This window comes from Chiloscyllium plagiosum, unplaced genomic scaffold, assembly GCF_004010195.1.
Source record: "Chiloscyllium plagiosum isolate BGI_BamShark_2017 unplaced genomic scaffold, ASM401019v2 scaf_13215, whole genome shotgun sequence".
Taxonomy (NCBI): Eukaryota; Metazoa; Chordata; class Chondrichthyes; order Orectolobiformes; family Hemiscylliidae; genus Chiloscyllium; species Chiloscyllium plagiosum.
Genome location: NW_025215354.1, coordinates 81,742 through 102,882, shown reverse-complemented (window position 1 = coordinate 102,882; position 21,141 = coordinate 81,742). Strand labels below are relative to the sequence as shown.

Here is a 21,141-nt window from a genome sequence, read left to right as displayed (position 1 = left end):
CGTGAAACCGTTGCCCCTTAGGTCTCTTTTATATCTTTCCCCTCTCACCCTAAACCTATGCCCTCTAGTTCTGGACTCCCTGACCCCAGGGAAAAGACTTTGCCTATTTATCCTATCCATGCCCCCCATAATAAGGTCACCCCTCAGCCTCTGACGCTCCAGGGAAAGAAGGCACAACCTGTCCAGCCTCACCTTACAACCCAAACCCTCCAGTCCCAGCAACATCCTGGTAAATCTCTTCTGAGCCCAAAGTGGTTGGGTAATAGGAATGTTTTTAAAGAGGAAAGTGAAGTAGAGGGGACAGAGGGAATTCCAGAGCTTGTGGTCTCGGTTATTGAAGGATGCTTGGGAGGTCAGACTGCCAAGGAGTGTGAGCCAATGTGGATCATGAGGCACTGAATGGGATGGGACTGGTTACAGACAATGTAAAGTTCATTAAACCTACCAATAGAGCCCCATGCTTCACTTCCTGAACAGATCAGACCTTTTTCTTGTTTCTGCAGTAACAGGGTATCAGAGTGAAAGTCTGAACAGGAGCAGTGAAAGAAACATTGCTGAAATCAGGTGGATGGGGAAGGGGGTGAGGAAGACCGAAGAGAAATAGTTGGAATGTTATGATGAGGTTGTACAGGATGTTGGTGAGGCCTCTTCTGGAGCACTGTGTCCTGTCCTGGTCCCCTAGTTTTACAGTCACAGAGTAATACAGCATGGAAACAGGCCCTTCAGCCCAAACTGGTCCATGCTGACCATCGTGCCCACTCAGCTTGTTCCAATCACCCATATTTGGCCTATATCCCTCTAAACCCTTCCATCCACGTACCTGCCAAAATGTTTTATAAATGTTGCTATTGTACCTGCCTCAACTACTTTGTCTGGCAGCCCATTCCACATACGCACCATTCTCTGTGAAGAAGTTGCCCCTCAGGTCCTTCTTAAATCTTCCCCCTCTCACCTTAAACCTACGCCCTTGAGTTTTTAATTCCCCATCCCTGGGAAAAAGGCTGCATGCATTCATCCTATCTATGCTCCTCGTGATTTTATACACTTCAATCAGGTCACACCTCATTCTCATATGTTCCAAGGAATGAAGTCCTATCCTGGCCAACCTGATCCTATAATTCAGGCCTACTAGTCCTTGCAACATCCTCGGAAATCTTCTTTGCACTCTTTCCAGTTTAACTATGTCTTTCCTATGACAGGGTGACCAAACCTCTACACAATACTGCAGGTGCGGCCTCACCAATCACTTTACAACATTCTAATTCCTATAGGACTGCAGATGCTGGAGATCAGAGCTGAAGAAGGGCTTATGCCCGAAACATCGATTCTCCTGTTCCTTTGATGCTGCCTGACCTGCTGCGCTTTTCCAGCAACACATTTTCAGTTCTAATTCCTATACTCAATTCCTCAACCGATGACGGCCAGCATGGTAAATGCGTTTTTCACCACCCTGTCTACCTGTGATGTCACTGTCAATGAACTATGTACTTGTACTCCCAGGTCCCTCTGTTCCAGAACACTCCTCAGGATCTTATCATTTACTGTAAAAGTCCTACCTTTGATTTTCTAAAGTGCAACACCTCACACTTATCTGTGTTGAATTGCATTTGCCAATCCCCAGCCCACTTCCCTGTCTGATCGAGATCCCTCTGTAATCCCTCTGTAACCTTCCTCGCTATCAACAATACCTCCTAATTTTGTATCATCCACAAACTTGCTTATCATGCCTTGTACATTCACATCCAGAACATTTATGTAAATAACAAAGAACAAAGGTCCCAATACTGACCCCTGTGGCACACCACTAGTCACCACTAGTCTCCAATCAGAGAAACAACCCTCAACCATTATCCTCTGCTTCCTGCTATTGGGCCAATTTTGAATCCAATAAGTTTGCTCTCCCTGGATCCCATACGACCTAAGCTTCATGACTCGCCTGCCTTTATGCCCGAAACGTCGATTCTCCTGTTCCTTTGATGCTGCCTGACCTGCTGCGCTTTTCCAGCAACACATTTTCAGTTCTAATTCCTATACTCAATTCCTCAACCGATGACGGCCAGCATGGTAAATGCGTTTTTCACCACCCTGTCTACCTGTGATGTCACTGTCAGTGAACTATGTATTTTGTACTCCTAGGTCCCTCTGTTCCAGAACACTCCTCATGATCTTATCATTTACTGTAAAAGTCCTACCTTTGATTTTCTAAAGTGCAACACCTCACACTTATCTGTGTTGAATTGCATTTGCCAATCCCCAGCCCACTTCCCTGTCTGATCGAGATCCCTCTGTAATCCCTCTGTAACCTTCCTCGCTATCAACAATACCTCCTAATTTTGTATCATCCACAAACTTGCCAATCATGCCTTGTACATTCACATCCAGATCATTTATGTAAATATCAAAGAACAAAGGTCCCAATACTGACCCCTGTGGCACACCACTAGTCACCACTAGTCTCCAATCAGAGAAACAACCCTCAACCATTATCCTCTGCTTCCTGCTGTTGGGCCAATTTTGAATCCAATAAATTAGCTCTCCCTGGATCCCATACGACCTAAGCTTCATGACTCGCCTGCCTTGTGGGACCTTGTCAAAGGCCTTACTAAAGTCCACATAGACAACATCCACTGCCCTACCCTCATCTATCCTCTTGATTACCTGTTTGAAAAACTCTAAAAGATTTGTCAGACATGACTTCCTGCACACAAATCCATGCTGACAGTCCCTAATCAGATCTTGACTATCTAAATGTTGGTTGATGCTGTCCGTTAGTATCCTCTCCAGTAGCTTGCCTACCACTGATGTCAATCTCACTGGCCTGTAGTTCCCTGGCTTGTCTTTGCTACCTTTCTTAAACAATGGGACGACATTAGCCACCCTCCAGTCTTCCCGAACTTCAGCAGTAGCTAGAAATGAAGCAAAAATCTGTGCAAGGGCCTCTGTAATTTCTTCCCTCGTCTCCCACAACGTCTGAGAATGGACTTGACCAGGCTTATAGGTAGGATATTGTTAAGCTGGAGAAAGCTCAGTACACATTTACCAGAATGTTGCTGGGAGTGGAGGGTTTGAGTTATGGGGAGAGACCGGATCGGCTGGGACATTTTTCACTGGGGTGTGGGAGGTTGAGGGGTGATCTTATAGGAGTTTATAAAAATCATGAGGAGCATAGATAAGGTGAATAGCAAAGGTCTTTTCCTGAGGGTGGGGGAGTTCAAAACTCAGGGGCATATTTTTAAGGTGAGAGGAGAAAGATTTAAAAAGGACGTGGGGGCATCCTTTTTACACAGGGAGTGGTTAATGTGTGCAATGAACTTCCAGAGGAAGTGGTGGATGTTGGTGCAGTTACAACGTTTAAAGGATGTTTGGATAAGTAAATGAATAGGCAATGTTTGGAGGGATATGGGCCAAGCACAGGCCGGTGGGACTGGTTCAGTTTGGGATTATGGTCGGCCTGGACTGAAGGGTCTGTTTCTGTGCTGTATGACCCTATGAGGTGTGCAGGCCATGTGATATAAATAAAAGACAGCAGAAACCTACTGGCTCGTTGACACGCTTGACAAAGATGGCCAACAGGAAGACAGAAGCTATAGGAGGACCCAGGTAGCTGGTGATTGACTGGATGTAGTCAAAGAGCTGTCCACTCTGTGCCGTTTGTACGATCGGAATCCAGGCAATACTGATCCCAATCAGGACCAAGGTGAAGACCCTGAGGAGGCAGAAGGAACAGATAATAAGGAATGAAAAAAATGCCAAGCTCCTCCATTTCCACTTCGCCATCAAATTGAGCACAGCAATTGTAAGCTGCCCTGAACAATATGGACTAATTTCCCTGCAACTGCTCCAAGCATCACCACACTCCTGTCTGAGCAATGCAGATATTTGCCAGATGTCAATAGGACAATGGAACACATCAATATTACTGACTGCAGTCAGAAGGATGGTCAGTTAGTACTACCTTTGTCTGGAACACACAGCAGGTTATTCAACTACATGAATTGCAGACTGTCAGTTATTAAATTGGGTGGGCACTTCTGAGCAAGGGTCCACTGAGAATTCACTCCCTTCATCCGAAAGTGGAGTTGCAGGTAGATAGGATAGTGAAGGCGGCGTTTGGTATGCATTCCTTTATTGGTCAGAGTATTGAGTACAGGAGTTGGGAGGTCATGTTGCGGCTGCACAGGACAGTGGTTAGGCCACTGTTGGAATGTTGCATGCAATTCTGGTCTCCTTCCTATCGGAAAGATGTTGTAAAACTTGAAAGGGTTCAGAAAAGATTTACAAGGATGTTGCCAGGGTTGGAGGATTTGAGCTATAGGGAGAGACTGAACAGGCTGGGGCTGTTTTCCCTGGAGCATCGGAGGCTGAGGGGTGACCTTATAGAGGTTTACAAAATTATGAGGGGCATGGATAGGGTAAATAGACAAGGTATTTTCCCAACTAGAGGGGCATAGGTTTCGGGTGAGAGGGGAAAGATATAAAAGAGATCTAAGGGGCAACTTTTTCACGCAGAGGGTGGTGCGTGTATGGAATGAGCTGCCAGAGGAAGTGGTGGAGGCTGGTACAATTGATACATTTAAAAAGCATCTGGATGAGTATGTGAATAGGAAGGGTTTAGAGGGATATGGGTCAAGTGCTGGCAAATGGGACTGGGTCAATTTAGGATATCTGGTCTGAATGTACGAGTAGGACTGTAGGGTCTTATTTTGTGCTGTATGATTCTGACTCTCTAAAGATTATAAAATTCTATTGTTGCTCAACTGTGGGCTCATAGGGTTAGAGAGTACAGGGGTGATGAGTGACTGAGTGAGTGAATGGAACTTGCTTTGAGCTTAGTCCAGGAAATGCTGTTCCAGCTGTTTCTATGTTAAGAGCGGAGAATGTGGGGGGATGTCATGTTGAGAATATTTGAGTCCGCAGGTAACAAAGTCCTAGATGAGGGTTTCACTGGTTGATGAGTTGAGGTGGAATATGACAGTCTTAGTGATGATACAAAGAAGGGTTACATCTGAAACATTGACTTCTCCATCTCCTTGTGCTGCCTGGCTTGCTGTGTCCTTCCAGCCTCCTGCCCGTCCACTTTGGATTCCAGCATCGGCAGGATTTTTTGTCTCTAAACAAATCTGGGATTAGCAACCTATCCCGGAGTCAAATATGATACAAACTTCAGCGTGTATTAACAGGAGGTGGGAGTGAATGGAGAAGTGAAAGGACATATGAGAATAAAAGAGAAGGTTCTAGAAGGGACGAAGAGAAAGGAATGTATAAACAGAGCAAAAATGGAAATACAGTGATGGGCTCACCTGAGATGCATATGGCAGTGGATTCAGGGCAAGCCTGAGTGAGGTAAAGCTGTTTTTTCCCAGCTCGTGAATGAGGCTCCAGCCAGCTGTTTGTGTAGCTGTCAACGTTCACCAGAAACATGGTCTTCCCTCCCCCCACTAACACCTTTTAATGGACAATTCATTCAGATAGTGGGTGGCATAGTGGCTCAGTGTTTAGCGCTGCTGCCTCACAGCACCAGGGACCTGGGTTGGATTCCTGCCTCAGCCGACCATGTGCAGTTTGCACGTTCACCCTGTGTTTCCTCCGCGTGCTCCTGTTTCCTCCCACAGTCCAAGGATGTGCAGGTTAGGGTGAATTGGCCGTGCTAAATTGCCCCAGTGTTCAGGGATGTGCGGGTGAGGTGCATTCGTCAGGGGTAAATGTAGGGGAATGGATCTGGGGACACTCAGACACGGGGAGAATGTGGAACCTTCACATTGACAGTCGCCTGAGGCTGGGATCGAACCCGGGTCCCTGGCGCTGGGAGGCAGCAGTGCCTCCCTGACGTGTTAATGGGGCTTATTAGATGGCATCGCCCGCGATCATAGTTTGTGGTGCAAGGTGGAACAGGACAACACAACATTCTGTACCTCCATCCCTTCTTCAGACAATGTCACCTACTGAAGGCTGAGAGTCCGGCCTATTTGAAGGTGAGTGCTTGGAGCAGGGTGATCCTTACCTTCCTGCTAACATAAGTTCCTTCTCTGTTGCTTTGGGCCTGATCTTGGTCCAGATGTCCATGGTGAAAAGTGTGCTGGCACTGTTAAAGATGGATGTCAGGGAACTCATCAACGATGCCAACATGACAGACAGCATCAAGCCACGCAGACCTAACAGAAAATAAGAAACAGTTCAGACCACAATCTATCATCGCTGTTACAAGCCTTTTACAATACCATCTACCATTACACGTTGCTCTGTGTAAATATCAAGGCAAACTCCAGCAAAGAGCTCCAATTGCTGACCTATTTTTATATTTCCTGGCTGACCTCCTGTCCAAAGGAGTTGCTGGTAGTGTCACTGCATCAGGATCTCTCAGGGCAGGCCCTCAGAGGTAAGGATTCAAGTCCCATTAAGATCCCTGGCAGGATTTAAACACTTTCTGAAAGCCAAAATCAGTCATTATGACCCTGAAGGCAAAATCGATGTTTAAAAACCCATCCGCCCATACATATGACTCCAGAAACAGGAGTAGGCCATTCGGCCCTTTGAGCATGCTCTGCCATTCAATATGATCATCCAACTCCATCCCCTGTTACCGCTTGTTACCCCGTGATCCCTTCAGCCTGATCCGACGCCTTCTTGAAAACATTCAATGTTTTGGCCTCAACTGCTTTCTATGTGAGGCAGTGGTGATGGCCTCGTGGTATTATCACTGGCCTGTTCATCCAGAGGCCCAGGTAGTATTCGAGGGACCTGGATTCAGATCCTGCCACGTAGATAGTGAAATATGAAACACAATGAAAATCTGGAATTACAAGCCTAATGGTGACCATGAATCCATTGTCAGGGAAAGCTCCTCTGGTTCACTCATGTCCTTCAGGGAGCAAACCTGCTATCCTCACCTGGTTTGGCCTACGCGTGACTCCAGACTGACAGCAATGTGGTTGACTCTCAATTGCCCTCTGAGGGATGAGCAAGAAATGCTGGTCTATCCCATCACTGAATTAAAACAAATCCCACAGGCTGGAACTTTATAGGTTTCTCTGAGATTGTCCCCCATCCCTGGTGAAGATAACCCGAACCAATTCAGGCTCTCTTCATAGTGAGTCCTGCCATTTCAGGAATCAGTCTCGTTGACCCTCTGAAAAGGTGGCTCACTCACTACCACCACCACTTGTCCAAGTCCTACAGTGTATGTGGAAGGGCTTTCCTTCAATTGGTCACCTTCACCCATCATTGGGCATTCCATTCCACCATCTTATTCATTCATGGAATGAGGGCAGCACTGGATTTATTGCCCATGCCTAATTGCTTAGAGGGCACTTAGGAGTCAACAACATTGCTGTGGGTCTGGAGTCACATGTAGGCCAGAACAGTTACAAATGGGAGTTTCCTTCCCTCAAGGGCATTAGTGAACCCAGCAATCAAGAACAGATTTGTGATCATCATTGGACTTCAGATTTCTTTTTTTAAAAACATCAAATTCAAATTCCACCCTCTGCCATGGTGGGATTTGAACCCATGCCCTCAGAGTATTAGCTGAGTCTCTGCATTAACAGGCTAGCATTAATACCACTACACCATCACCTCACCCTGGTGGAGGACCCTGGTATAAGGAGTGTAGGGAGACCGTGCCATCAGGGACCTGGGTTAGAAGGCACTGTCCATACGAGCCATGATCTTATTAACTGGCAGGGGAGGCTTGATGGGCCGAATAGCCTACTCCTGCTCCTATTTCTTATGTCCACCCAGCCACGTATTTGATGCCGTTAGCAAATTCCACCCCCGTACCTTTTCCATGTTATTTTTATATTGGGTCTTTGCAGACCGGGACTCACCCTTTGGCATCAGCTTCACCACCAGCCGGGGGTAGGCAATGTTGGTGCATCCAACATCAGCATCGCAGTACTGTTTGCAAAGACTGGGCACAACACAACCTACGACATCTGCAACAAGTTGAGATCAAGAGAATATCAACGAGCTTTTCCCCATTGTGATCAAAACGAACATCTGGCACTTTGCTTGGACCTGTCACAAAGGCGTTACAGCCCATTAACAGAACACTCCTTTGGAGTTGTTATTGCAATTGCAATGGTGACGGTCAATGGGTCCAACAAAATCCCACAAACAGCCATCTGACCAAGTGGTGATGATTTGGGGCAGCAGGGTAGCTCAGTGGCTAGTACTGCTGCCTCACAGTGCCAGGTTTGTGGATTTGATTCCAGCCTTGGACGACTGTCAGTGTCGAGTTTTCACATCCTCTCTGTGGGTTTGCTCTGGGTGCTCTGCTTACCTCACACAGACAACTGTTGTACACGTCAGGAGAATTAGCCATGCTAAATTGCCCATAGAGGTCAAGGATGTGTGGGTTAGGTGTGTTAGTTAAAAATAAATATAGGATGGTCTGGGTGGATACTCTTCGGAGGGTTGGTGTGGACCTGTTGGGCTGAAGGGCCTGTTTCCACACTGTAGGGATTTGTTTTTTTTTGGTGTCATTGAGTTGTGACGTTGGCCAGGATGCTGGGGCGAACACCTTCTGGTCTCCTCCGAACTGCGCAATGGGTTCTGTTATGCCCAGTCGAGAGAGCAGGCAGTGCTACAATGAAAGACAGCACCTCTGACAGTGCTGTCCTCCGCCAGCACTGTCTGGACCAATGCTCAAGGTTCAGCTGTGATTGCAAAGTTCATCACAGGGTACAATAGCTATGTCCGGTTACCAATCACCAGGGTGATTGGAGGTCAGGGGTCAAATCAATCAACATTCCGGATATTTCCAACCAGAGTTGGCAAAGAATGACACAATCCTCTGACTCAACGTTGGGCAGTGTCACAGTGAGCTCCGGCAGGAGAGAAACTAAATGAGGACTGAGATGAGGAGAAAAGACTTCACTCAGGGTTGTCAATCTTTGTTTTGGGCCCATGGAGATGTGGGTACTCCATGTTGAATGTACTGAACACTGAGATAGTTGAGTCTGAAGAGAGGGTAAGAAAGTTACACCACAGCCCATCACCAAGTGTGATCCTGTTGAAATACTGGGCCAAGTCTTACCTTTCTTGGCTCAGTTGGAATTGTATTAAGCTTTTTTGCAGGGATTCCCTCCACAAGGACTGGCGAGTTTTCTCGCCAAATGTGTCTCATTAACTCCCCACCTTACCTCCGTGGTGTCCCCCATATCTAATTCTTGTCCCATCTTACCACGTGCTGCTCTTGGAACAGATCCCCGCTCAGCCATATCCACTGAAATGCCACATCCCTTACATCCATGCCATCTTTAAAAGGCCGCTGTGCACCCCTGGGTGGGCACTGGCATTCCGAAGCTGCCCTGCTCAGTCAAGGACTGAATCTGAATGCATTGCCGAAGGGGAATGGGGCTCCATGATTTCCCCTCCAGGGGCCCCGAGTGGAACTGGTTGAAAGGGCTGGTGCGATGGAGAGGAGCCTTCCTTCCCAGAGGACGAGCAGAGGAGCTCACCAAATCTTGACAACCTGGTCCAAGGTCATTGTGCTATCCTCACTCACGATCTCTGTTACTGCACCCACCTCCCACTAAGGCTCATGTTCTGCCATTCTCAAGATCCCAGAGGAACACCCCCACCATCTGCAAGTTCCCCTCCAAACCACTCACATACCAACTGAGGGCAGGAGTAGGTCGTTCAGCCCTTCGGCTGATCTTCTCATGGACTCAGATCCACCTACCCACACTCCCACCGTGTCCCTTAATTTCTTTATTGTTCAAGAAAATAAGATTTAAAAATCTTTACTGGAGTCGCGTCAACCACTTCACTGGGCAGTGAATCCCACGGATTCACAACCCTCCGGGTGAAGAAGTTGTTTCTCAATTCAGTCCTAAATCTGCTCCCCCTCATTTTGAGGCTATGACTTGGAAATGCAGGCAGAAGATCCTTTCTCTGAACAGCCAAAAACCGAAAAACTCCGAAATCTGAATGTTTCTTTGTGAAGTTTATTTTCTCATTAACAAGTTTGTCTGGCCAGCAAACAGTTAACCCAAGTCGACACCCATTCGATGCATGTCACTCAGATGTGACGTGGGGTGGGGTGAGGTGTGGCCCAGCGCGTTCTTAGTTCGAAGTCGGCTTCTCCGGTAAGATTTTTAAAACTTTCACCATTAAACTGCCACGTTTTGAAAATTCCGAATTCCAAAAATCAGCTGGTCCTGAGCGTTTCGGATAAATGATCTTCTACCTGTACATCTTGGTTCCTTCAGTGTCCCGGGGTCAAAGTCCTGGAACTCAATCCGTAAGGGCATTGTGGGTCGACCTACAGAACATGGACTGCAGCGGTTCTCGAAGACAGCTCCCCACTCCCACCCCAGCCATCTTCTCCGGGTCAGCTAGGGATGGGCGATAAATGCTGACCTAGCCAGTGATGCCCACCTGTGACCTTAAAATAAAAGTTCTTCCCACAGCACCACTGTCCCCCCCCCCCCCCCTCCCCCCCCCCACCCCGCTAATAAGGCATACCCTCTGAGTTGTGGGACTTAAGCTGAAGTTCTCTGAAAATGCCACTCCTGCTGGCTCTCCCTCAACTGCTCGACTCGTGGGTTTGTAAAACACAATTTCCCTTTCATAAATCCATGGTGACTTTGTGTAAAATCATTGGTTCTCACTGTCACCACATCCCTTATAATAAACTCCAGCATTTTGCCTACAACTGATTTTACGTTAAACACTCTGCTGTTTAAACAGAAAGGAAAGAAACAAACAGAATTCCATTTACCAGCATCCAATCTGCTGTTAGAATCCATAGAAGTTTAAAAGATGAGAACTAATGCATCTACTATTTCCATGGGTACCTCCTTTAGTGCTCTGGGATATCGAAACATAGAAGATAGGGGCAGGAGGAGGCCATTCAGCCCTTCAAGCCTGCTCCGCCATTCATCACAATCATGGCTGATCATCCAACTCAACAGCCTCATCCTGCACTCCCCTCATAATCTTTGGTCCCATTTGACCCCAGCGCTTTATCTAGTCACCCCATGAATACATTCGATGTTTTGACATCAACTATTTCCTGTGGTGATGAATTCCACAGGCTCACCACTCTCTGGGTGAAGAAATGTCTCCTCATCTCTGTTCTGAATGGTCCACCCTGAATCCTCAGACTGTGACCTCTGGTTCTGGACGCAGCCACCATCGGGCACATGTAGATTATTAGCACCTTGGGATATATCAGCTTTCAGTCCCACTAATTTCTCCAGCACTTTGGTTTTGCTAATTTCAACCGCGTCACGGGCCTGCTCCTGTTCCTTGTTCTTGTGAAAGAGAGCGGGAGGTTAGGTGGGAAGCTTGATGCTATCCGATAAAGCTTCCTCAAAGAATTCCATGATAATCCGTACCTGTGTACAGAATCCGACTGATCATTCCTGGGAAGACCATGAGGTACATGGGTAACAGCTTGAGGTAGCCACAAAGGATACAACCAGCCTTGACGTGACTCATATTCTTCGCAGAGAGACAGCGTTGAACGATGACCTGCGATGTGACAGAGAGGAGCATGTTACTGCTGGAACTGAGCCTTTCATGTTAAATCTTGTAAAAAACCCTCATTCTGGAGACCTCCCATTGGTTTGTTTTGGACCAAGTATGTCTTCAGTCAGGAGCTCCCTTTGAACCGTTGGGTTGAAGGTGGGGCTAAAATGATTGACTCGGGTTTTGGAGCCATTATCTGCTCCCAGCAACTTGGAGGTTCTGGGCAAAAACTAGCCATTATTCTGTGCAAAATGTGTCACTGGTTTGGCCAGCATTTAATGCCCATCCCTAATTGCCCAGAGTCAACCATATTACAGTGGGCCTGGAGTCACATTATCCAGACTGGGTAAGGACAGCAGATTTCCTTCACGTCGTGGACTGGAGGGGTTTTTAATGACAAAATGCAACCATCAGGCCAGCCTGTTGGGATTTCAACCCATGTCCCCAGATTATTGGTCTTCAGTGTTACCACGACCCAGCCACCCCTTCGATTGTGAGGGAGAGGGGGAATCCAAGGGGAAATCAGGCTTGACATTGTCCTTTGGATATTCTCCAGGTGAGATAGTGGCCAGTCAAGGTGAGCTCACTTTGCTGTTTATTGAGTGGTCTCGCTGTTTAAAAAGGGTGACACACCAAGAAATGAAGTGTTGATGTTTCATGGGAATGGAGGACATATAAGACACAGAAATGCAGCAAAGCAGTTGGTCATAGAGTCATAGAGATGTACAGCACGGAAACAGACTCTCCAGATATCCCAACCCAATCTAGTCCCATTTGCCAGCACCCGGTCCATATCCCTCTGAACCCTTCCTCTTCATATACCCTTTTAACTGTTGTAATTGTACCAGCCTCCACCACTTTCCTCTGGCAGCTCATTCCATAGACACACCACCCTCTGCATGAAAGGTTTACCCCTTGGGTCCCTTTCCCTGAGTTTTCTTCTGCCCCTTAAAGAGTTAGTCCTCGTCCTGCCGTTCACCCCCATGTCCAAGGCCAGCTCTGATTAATGAAAATCCATCAAGGACAGCATTAAAACTGATGAAGAGGAGACTCAGAAAAATGCCAACCACCACACACACTGCACGGTTCTCACTGATTTACAACACTGCTAGCACAATGAAATGGCTCTTTCTTGAGCCTTTTTCCTGCCTGTTTGATATACTGTAACAATGGTGTACTGGTAATATCCTGAAAGGCCAGACTAATGCTCTGGGGTCCTGGGACGTGAATGTGTCAAAACTGTGGAATTTAAATTCAATGAACAGGTCTGGAATTGAAAACTAGACGTTGTCTGTGATGGTCATCACTGATTGTTGCAAAAACTCATTTAGTTCGCTAATGCACTATAGGGAAGGAAATCTGCTCCCCTTACCTGGTCTGGCTGACGTCTGACTCCTGTGATGACTCTCAAGTGTCCTCTGAAATGACCTAGTGAACCCTCATTGGGAGGGCCATTGGAGATAGCCAATAAATGCTAACCTTGCCAGCAACAGCCAGATTCCATGAAAGAAATAAAAGCTGAAGGAACAAATAATTTCATTTAAGAGCTTCGACCTGCAGGAGGAGGCTTCAGGCCAATCTCCATCCAATAACCTGCTCTGAAAACTCTGCTCACCTCTTGACAGCTGTGGCAATTTCAGATCGTCCATAATGCTCTTCAACTTTCAACAGCATTCAACATAAACCAACCCACAACATTCGAAAGCAAAGTCAATTTTCTCCATCTCCCGATGTCAATGGATCAAAGATTCCAGGATTCAGATCAGATCTACATTTTTTACCATAGTAATCGGTTTTTTCTTGGGCCAATGTCCTATCTGTGTGGCAAGTCTTGTTGAAATTTGTCCGTTAGGATTTGGGATATATTATACACAGACAAGTAAACAACGGGCAAAAGTATTACCCCCTCCCACCTAAAGTGGTGGAGGTAATTAATAACTGATCTCGCATTCATTTCGTCTTGTGAATACAATCCTAACCTGTTATTGGCCTTTGTACGTTGATACGCTTTCCACAGACACACTTGCATAATACATGAAAACGTAGAAAATAGGAGCAGGAGGAGGCCATTCAGCCCTTTGAACATGCTACACCATTCAATACCATCATGGCCGATCATCCAACTCAGTCTCCTGTTCCTGTTTTCTCCCCGTGCCCTTTGACCCCTTTAGTTCTAAGAATTATATCAAACTCCTTCTTGAAAACAACAGAACATCGAACATTCCAGCGCACTACAGGCCCTTCGGCCCTCGATGTTGTGCCTACCTGTGGAACCAATCTGAAGCCCATCTCACCTACACTATTCCATTCTCGTCCATATGCCTATCCAATGACCATTTAAATGCCCTTAAAGTTGGCGAGTCTACTACTGTTTCAGGCAATGCATTCTACACCCCTACTGCTCTCTGAGTAAAGAACCTACCTCTGACATCTGTCCTATATCTATCACCCCACAATTTAAAGCTATAACCCCTTGTGCTAGCCATCACCATCCAAGGAAAAAGGCTCTCACTGTCCATCCTATCTCACTCTCTGATTATCTTATATGTCTCAATTAAGTCACCTCTCAACCTTCTGTTCTCTCACGAAAACAGCCTCAAGTCGCTCTGCCTTTCCTCATAAGACCTTCCCTCCATACCAGGCAACATCCTGGTAAATCTCCTCTGAACCCTTTCCAAAGCTTCCACATCATTTGTATAATGCGGTGACCAGAACTGTACACAATACTCCAAGTGCGGCCGTACCAGAGTTTTGTACAGCTGCAACATGACCTCATGATTCAGAAACTCAATCCCTCTCCCAAGAAAAGCTAACACACCGTATGCCTTCTTAACAATCCTATCAACCTGGGTGGCAACTTTCACAGGGATCTATGTACGTGGACACAGAGGTCTCTCTGCTCATCTACACTATCAAGAATCTTACCATTAGCCCAGTACTCTGTATTCCTGTTCCTCCTTCCAAAATGAATCACCTCACACTTTTCCACATTAAACTCCATTTGCCACCTCTCAGCCCAGCTCTGCAACTTATCTATGTCCTTCTGTAACCTACAACATCCTTCGTCACTATCCACAACTCCACCGACCTTAGTGTCACCCACAAATTTACTAACCCATCCTTCTCCACCCTCATCAAGGTCATTTATAGAACTGACGAACAGCAGTGGCCCCAAAACAGATCCTTGCGGTACGCCACTAGTAACTGAACTCCTGGATGAACATTTCCCATCAACCACCACCCTTTGTCTTCTTTCAGCTAGCCAATTTCTGATCCGCACTGTTAAATCATTCTCAATCCCATGTCTCCATATTTTGTGCAATAACCTATCGTGGGGAACCTTATCAAGTGCCTTATTGAAATCCATATATACCACATCAACTGCTTTGCCTTCAGTCAACTGTTTGGTCACCATCTTAAAAGAATTCAGTAAGGTTTGTGAGGCACGACCTACCCTTCCCAAAACTGTGTTGACTATCCCTAATCAACTTATTAATTTCTGAATGGTTATAAATCCTATCTGTTTTAATCCTTTCCACCGCTTTCCCACAACCGAAGTAAGGCTCACTGGTCGATAACTACCAGGGTTGTCTCTACTCCCCTTCTTGAACAAGGGGACAACATTTGCTATCCTGCAGTCTTCTGACACTATTCCTGGAGACAATGATGACATAAAGATTAAAACCAAAGGCTCTGCAATCTCCTCCTGGCTTCCCAGAGAATCCTAGGATAAATCCCACATAAGGCCCAGGGGACTTATCTATTTTTGGCCTCAACTGCTTTCTGTGACAGAGAATTCCACAGGCTCCCCACTTCATGGATGAAGACTGTTCTCCTCATCTCAGTCTGGAATGGTCTACCCTGAATCCTTAGACTGTGACCCCTGGTTCTGAACTCCCTGGTTATTGGGAATATCCTTCCTGTGTTTACTCTGTCTAGTCATTAGAATTTGTAGGGTTTGATGAAATCCCAACCCCCTCCCCTTCTTCGAAACTCGAGTGAATGTAGTCCGAACTGATCCAGTCTGTCTTCATCCCCCAGTCCTGCCATCGCAGGATTCAGTCTGATGAACTTTCACCACACTCCCTCCGTAGTCAGAACATCCTTCCTCTTTTACATTCTCCCCATGTCTGCGTGGGTTTCCTCTGATTTCCTCTCACAATCCAAAGATGTGCAGGTTCAGGTGAATAGGCCATGCTCGATTGCCCCATAGTGTTCAGGGATGTGAAGGTTAGGGTGAATTGGTCATGCTAAATTACCCCATAGTGTTCAGGGATGTGTAGGTTAGGGTGAATTGGCCATGCTAAATTACCCATAGTGCTCAGGGATGTGTAGGTTAGGGTGAATTGGCCACGCTAAATTACCCATCGTGTTCAGGGATGTGAAGGTTAGGGTGAATTGGTCATGCTAAATTACCCCATAGTGTTCAGGGATGTGTAGGTTAGGGTGAATTGGCCATGCTAAATTACCCATAGTGTTCAGGGATGTGTAGGTTAGGGTGAATTGGCCATGCTAAATTGTCCATAGTGTTCAGGGATGTGTAGGTTAGGGTGAATTGGCCATGCTAAATTGTCCATAGTGTTCAGGGATGTGTAGGTTAGGGTGAATTGGCCATGCTAAATTGTCCATAGTGTTCAGGGATGTGTAGGTTAGGGTGAATTGGCCATGCTAAATTGTCCATAGTGTTCAGGGATGTGTAGGTTAGGGTGAATTGGCCATGCTAAATTGTCCATAGTGTTCAGGGATGTGTAGGTTAGGGTGAATTGGCCATGCTAAATTGTCCATAGTGTTCAGGGATGTGTAGGTTAGGGTGAATTGGCCATGCTAAATTGTCCATAGTGTTCAGGGATGTGTAGGTTAGGGTGAATTGGCCATGCTAAATTGTCCATAGTGTTCAGGGATGTGTAGGTTAGGGTGAATTGGCCATGCTAAATTGTCCATAGTGTTCAGGGATGTGTAGGTTAGGGTGAATTGGCCATGCTAAATTGTCCATAGTGTTCAGGGATGTGTAGGTTAGGGTGAATTGGCCATGCTAAATTGTCCATAGTGTTCAGGGATGTGTAGGTTAGGGTGAATTGGCCATGCTAAATTGTCCATAGTGTTCAGGGATGTGTAGGTTAGGGTAGATTGGCCATGCTAAATTGCCCATAGTGTTCAGGGATGTGTAGGTTAGGGTAGATTGGCCATGCTAAATTGCCCATAGTGTTCAGGGATGTGTAGGTTCGAGTGAATTGGCCATGCTAAATTGCCCATAGTGTTCAGGGGTGTGTAGGTTAGGGTGAATTGGCCATGCTAAATTACCCCATAGTGTTCAGGGATGTGTAGGTTAGGGTGAATTGGCCATGCTAAATTACAATGTTCAGGGATGTGTAGGTTAGGATGAATTGGCCATGCTAAATTGCCCATAGTGTTCAGGGGTGTGTAGGTTAGGGTGAATTGGCCATGCTAAATTACCCATAGTGTTCAGGGATGTGTAGGTTCAGGTGAATAGGCCATGGTAAATTACCCCATGGTGTTCAGGGATGTGAAGGTTAGGGTGAATTGGCCATGCTAAATTACCCATAGTGTTCAGGGATGTGCAGGTTCAGGTGAATAGGCCATGCTAAATTACCCCATAGTGTTCAGGGATGTGAAGGTTAGGGTGAATTGGCCATGCTAAATTACTCCATAGTGTTCAGGGATGTGTAGGTTCGGGTGAATTGTGGCCATGCTAAATTGCCCATAGTGTTCAGGGATGTGTACGTTAGGGTGAATTGGCGATGCTAAATTACCCATAGTGCTCAGGGATGTGTAGGTTAGGGTGAATTGGCCATGCTAAATTACCCATAGTGCTCAGGGATGTGAAGATTGCGGTGAATTGGCCATGGTAAATTACCCATAGTGCTCAGGGATGTGTAGGTTAGGGTGAATTGGCCATGCTAAATTACCCATAGTGCTCAGGGATGTGGAGGTTAGGGTGAATTGGCCATGCTAAAGCTAAATTACCCACAGTGCTCAGGGATGTGTAGGTTAGGGTGAATTGGCCATGCTAAATTACCCATAGTGCTCAGGGATGTGGAGGTTAGGGTGAATTGGCCATGCTAAATTACCCATAGTGTTCATGGATGTGTAGGTTAGGGTGAATTGGCCACGCTAAATTACCCATAGTGCTCAGGGATGTGTAGGTTAGGGTGAATTGGCCATGCTAAATTGCCCATAGTGTTCAGGGGTGTGTAGGTTAGGTGCATTAGTCAGGGGTAAATGCAGAGTAATGGAGGGTGGAATGGGTTGGGTTGGGTTACTCTTCAGAGGGTCGGGTGGACTTGTTGGGCCAAATGGCCTGTTTCCACACTGTAGGGATTCTCTAAGGAAACCAAAACTACACACAGTTCTCCAGGTGTGGTCTTACCAAGGCCCAGTACAATTGCAGCAAGATATTAGATTAGATTCCCTACGGTGTGGAAACAGGCCCTTCAGCCCAACCAGTCCACACCAACCCTCCAAAGAGCAACCCACCTTCCTCTGACTAATGCACCAAACACTACGGGCAATTTAGTATGGCCAATTCACCCTGACCTGCACATCTTTGGACTGTGGGAGAAAACCGGAGCACCCGGAGGAAACCCACGCTGACACGGGGAGAATGTGCAAACTCCACACAGTCACCCGAGGCTGGGACACTGGTGGTGGGAGGTAGCAGTGCTAACCACTGAGCTACCATGCCACCCATGGTGCTACTGCTTCTTGCTCTTGTACTTGAATCTTCTCACTCTGAAGGTCAACACATTAATTTTCTTCTTCACTGCCTGCTGCACCTGCAATGTCACTTTCAGCGACTGATGTGGAACGACGCCCAGGTCCCCCTCTCAATTTATAGTCATTTAGATAATAATCTATCTTCTTGGTTTGCTGCCAAAGTGATTACCTCACATTTCACCCACATTATTATGCATTTGCTAATCAATTGGCCCTAACGTGTAGTGCTGGAAAAGTACAGTAGGTCGGGCAGCATCTGAGGAGCAGGAGAGTCGATGTTTCGAGCCTAAGCTCTTCAACAGGAATTTTGACTCGGATCTCCAGCATCTGCAGTCCGCACCTTCTCCTATGCAATTGGACACCCACTCAACTTGCCAAGATCACACTGAATTAAATATTAGAATCTCAAAGCGTTGTTTAAAAAGGACAACAATTACACTAACAGTTCTTTTGCAATGTTTAAACGCAGGGTCCAGTTATGTAGCGACCTTTTCAGAAGGGTCCAATGCCTAGACTCAGTCATAGCTAAAATCAACACAGTGTATGTGGTTTTCACCTATTTGATTTGATTTTTTAGAGTCATGTGTTTCTTGTTACAAAATGCTGTGAAAAGTGTTGTATAGTGTTGCCACAGTCTGGCGGCCATCTTAAAACACTGAAAAATAAACCAAAACATAGAATATTAAGGCTGAAGAACGAAGATATAAAGCAAGTGTCCACCTTTACAGCCCTTCTGGTTAAATGTTCCACCATGGGGCATGAGCCTGATGGCCAGACATGAGTCCCCTTCGCTGTGTCACCCTTCAGCGCCATCTTGCCTCCGCTGACATGACTGGCGCCATCTTGGTTACACACTTGATTACAAAGGTGGAATAAAAAGAAAGCAGCAGAAATAAAGGGGAACAAAGCCAAAAGGAATGAGAAACTTGGCATCTGGTGTGACTATCTCTTACCTGATCGGTACACCAATACCAGATTGCCAGGATTGACAGGCCGAAGATCAGGCCTGGCCAAGGAATATCACCAGTGATGGGATTTCGGAACAAGTGGAAAGAGTCTGGACGGGGTGTGTAACATTTCGCACTGATGTTCAGATCGGGTGAAGTCGTCTGGCTAGTGATGGCATTCATATATTTCTCCTTCATGGTGTCATAGCCGCCCACTTCATTGAATGCTGGAACACAAAATATCCAACCTTAGTTCTCGGCAACGCAAAAGATTCTCTCGATTGGTGACAGCACAGAAATAAGGAAGTCAATTGACTGGAGTATAATTTTAAGCCATCCTCCACAGCAGAAACAAGTCCGTTAAATCTTTCTGGAAGCCTTCTGCCTGCCATTTTAATGTTTAACTTTTAACTTTATTTCTTTATATTATTCTGAGAGCGACACATAATGTTTAACTTTTAACTTTGTTCTTTATTTCTTTCTGCCTTGTTTTAAGGTTTTGTACCTAGGTATGTGTACCTAAGGTGGTGCAGAGTCTGGTGGGATTGAAAACTTTTCACTGTGCTTGGTACATATGACAATAAAGTCTAAACCTAAAATCTAATTTGGTGATACAGACCAAATTTGTATGAGATCTGGGAGTCCATTAAGATTTTAACTCAGGCTTGAACAAGATGGTTGCCGTGGTGTTCCTGTCATCTGAAGGTAGGCCCGAATCTCTCACCAATCCTCCCTTGTCCACGATGGCCTCTTCACCCTTTTAGGAGAAAGTGAGGTCTGCAGATGCTGGAGATCAGAGATGGAAATGTGTTGCTGGAAAAGGGCTAATGCCTGAAACGTCGATTCTCCTGTTCCCTAGATGCTGCCTGACCTGCTGCGCTTTTCCAGCAACACATTTCCATCTCTTCACCCTTTTAGCCACTTTTCTGTTTGACTCTCTCTCTCACATTCCCACTGGCCAACCTCCAAATGATTCGAGCCGACCAGTTGCTGTTCTCAGGATATGCGGGGATGAGGCCAGGAATCAAAAGTAGGCCGGGCCTGAAATCTGACCTTGCGGGTGCACTCGTGGTCAGCCTGCACCTCGCTTTCCCTCAAACTGTCTGACACTTGCTGCTCTCACTGACAGCAATTTCCTGAGGAACACACCGATAATGGGACCACAATCTTCCACTCTATGTTGACAGTGGGCTAAATGCAACCAGTCCCACGGACACCATGGAGACTGACAGCACCACTGTGTCTGGTCCTTATATCCCAGCCTCACGAGGAGAAAGTGAGGGCTGCAGATGCTGGAGATCAGAGTCGAAGAGGGTGGTGTTGGAAAAGCAGAGCAGATCCGGCAGGAGCAGGAGAGTTGACGTTTCGAGCATACGTTCTTCAAGCATAAACATCCTGGTGAAGAGTTTATGCTCAAAGTGTCGATTCTCCTGCTCCCTGGATGCTGCCTGAGCGGCTGTGCTTTTCCAGTCTCGCCTCAAGCATTTTCCTGACTTGAGGCATGAGACATGCGATTTGGCCACATGGAAAAGCTAGGGAGCAAAGAGCAGGAACACAGCTTTGAATTTTGAGTTGTGATCCACTATGGAATGCGTTGGAAATTGGAGTCTCTTAAAAACGGAATTTTCTGAGTACATACAGTGGAAAGGTTCTCTTCCAGGAGTTCTCGGCAGGATCATTCCCAGAATCGTTCCCAGATCGTTCGTGGGCGGCACAGTGGCACAGTGGTTAGCAGTGCTGCCTCACAGCGCCAGAGACCCCGGGTTCAATTCCCACCTCAGGTGACTGACTGTGTGGAGTTTGCATGTTCTCCCCGTGTCTGTGTAGGTTTCCTCCGGGTGCTCCGGTTTCCTCCCACAGTCCAAAGATGTGCAGGTCAGGTGAATTGGCCATGCTAAATTGCCCGTAGTGTTAGGTAAGGGGTAAATGTAGGGGAATGGGTGGGTTGCACTTCGGCAGGTCGGTGTGGACTTGTTGGGCCAAA

The 21,141-nt window shown here is 46.5% G+C and overlaps 1 protein-coding gene across 1 annotated transcript in view; it reads right to left on the bottom strand.

Annotated features, from left to right (window-relative positions):
* The window catches only part of slc5a1 (solute carrier family 5 member 1), a 109,845-nt gene that overhangs the window by 7,711 nt on the left and 80,993 nt on the right, over positions 1 to 21,141 (bottom strand). The window contains exons 8-12 of the mRNA XM_043686827.1: positions 19,164 to 19,384; positions 11,343 to 11,478; positions 7,824 to 7,931; positions 6,002 to 6,152; positions 3,538 to 3,706 (exon numbers count right to left, since the gene is read on the bottom strand). Coding sequence (XP_043542762.1) covers positions 3,538 to 3,706; positions 6,002 to 6,152; positions 7,824 to 7,931; positions 11,343 to 11,478; positions 19,164 to 19,384 — 785 coding nt within the window. The remainder of the gene's footprint in view (positions 1 to 3,537; positions 3,707 to 6,001; positions 6,153 to 7,823; positions 7,932 to 11,342; positions 11,479 to 19,163; positions 19,385 to 21,141) is intronic.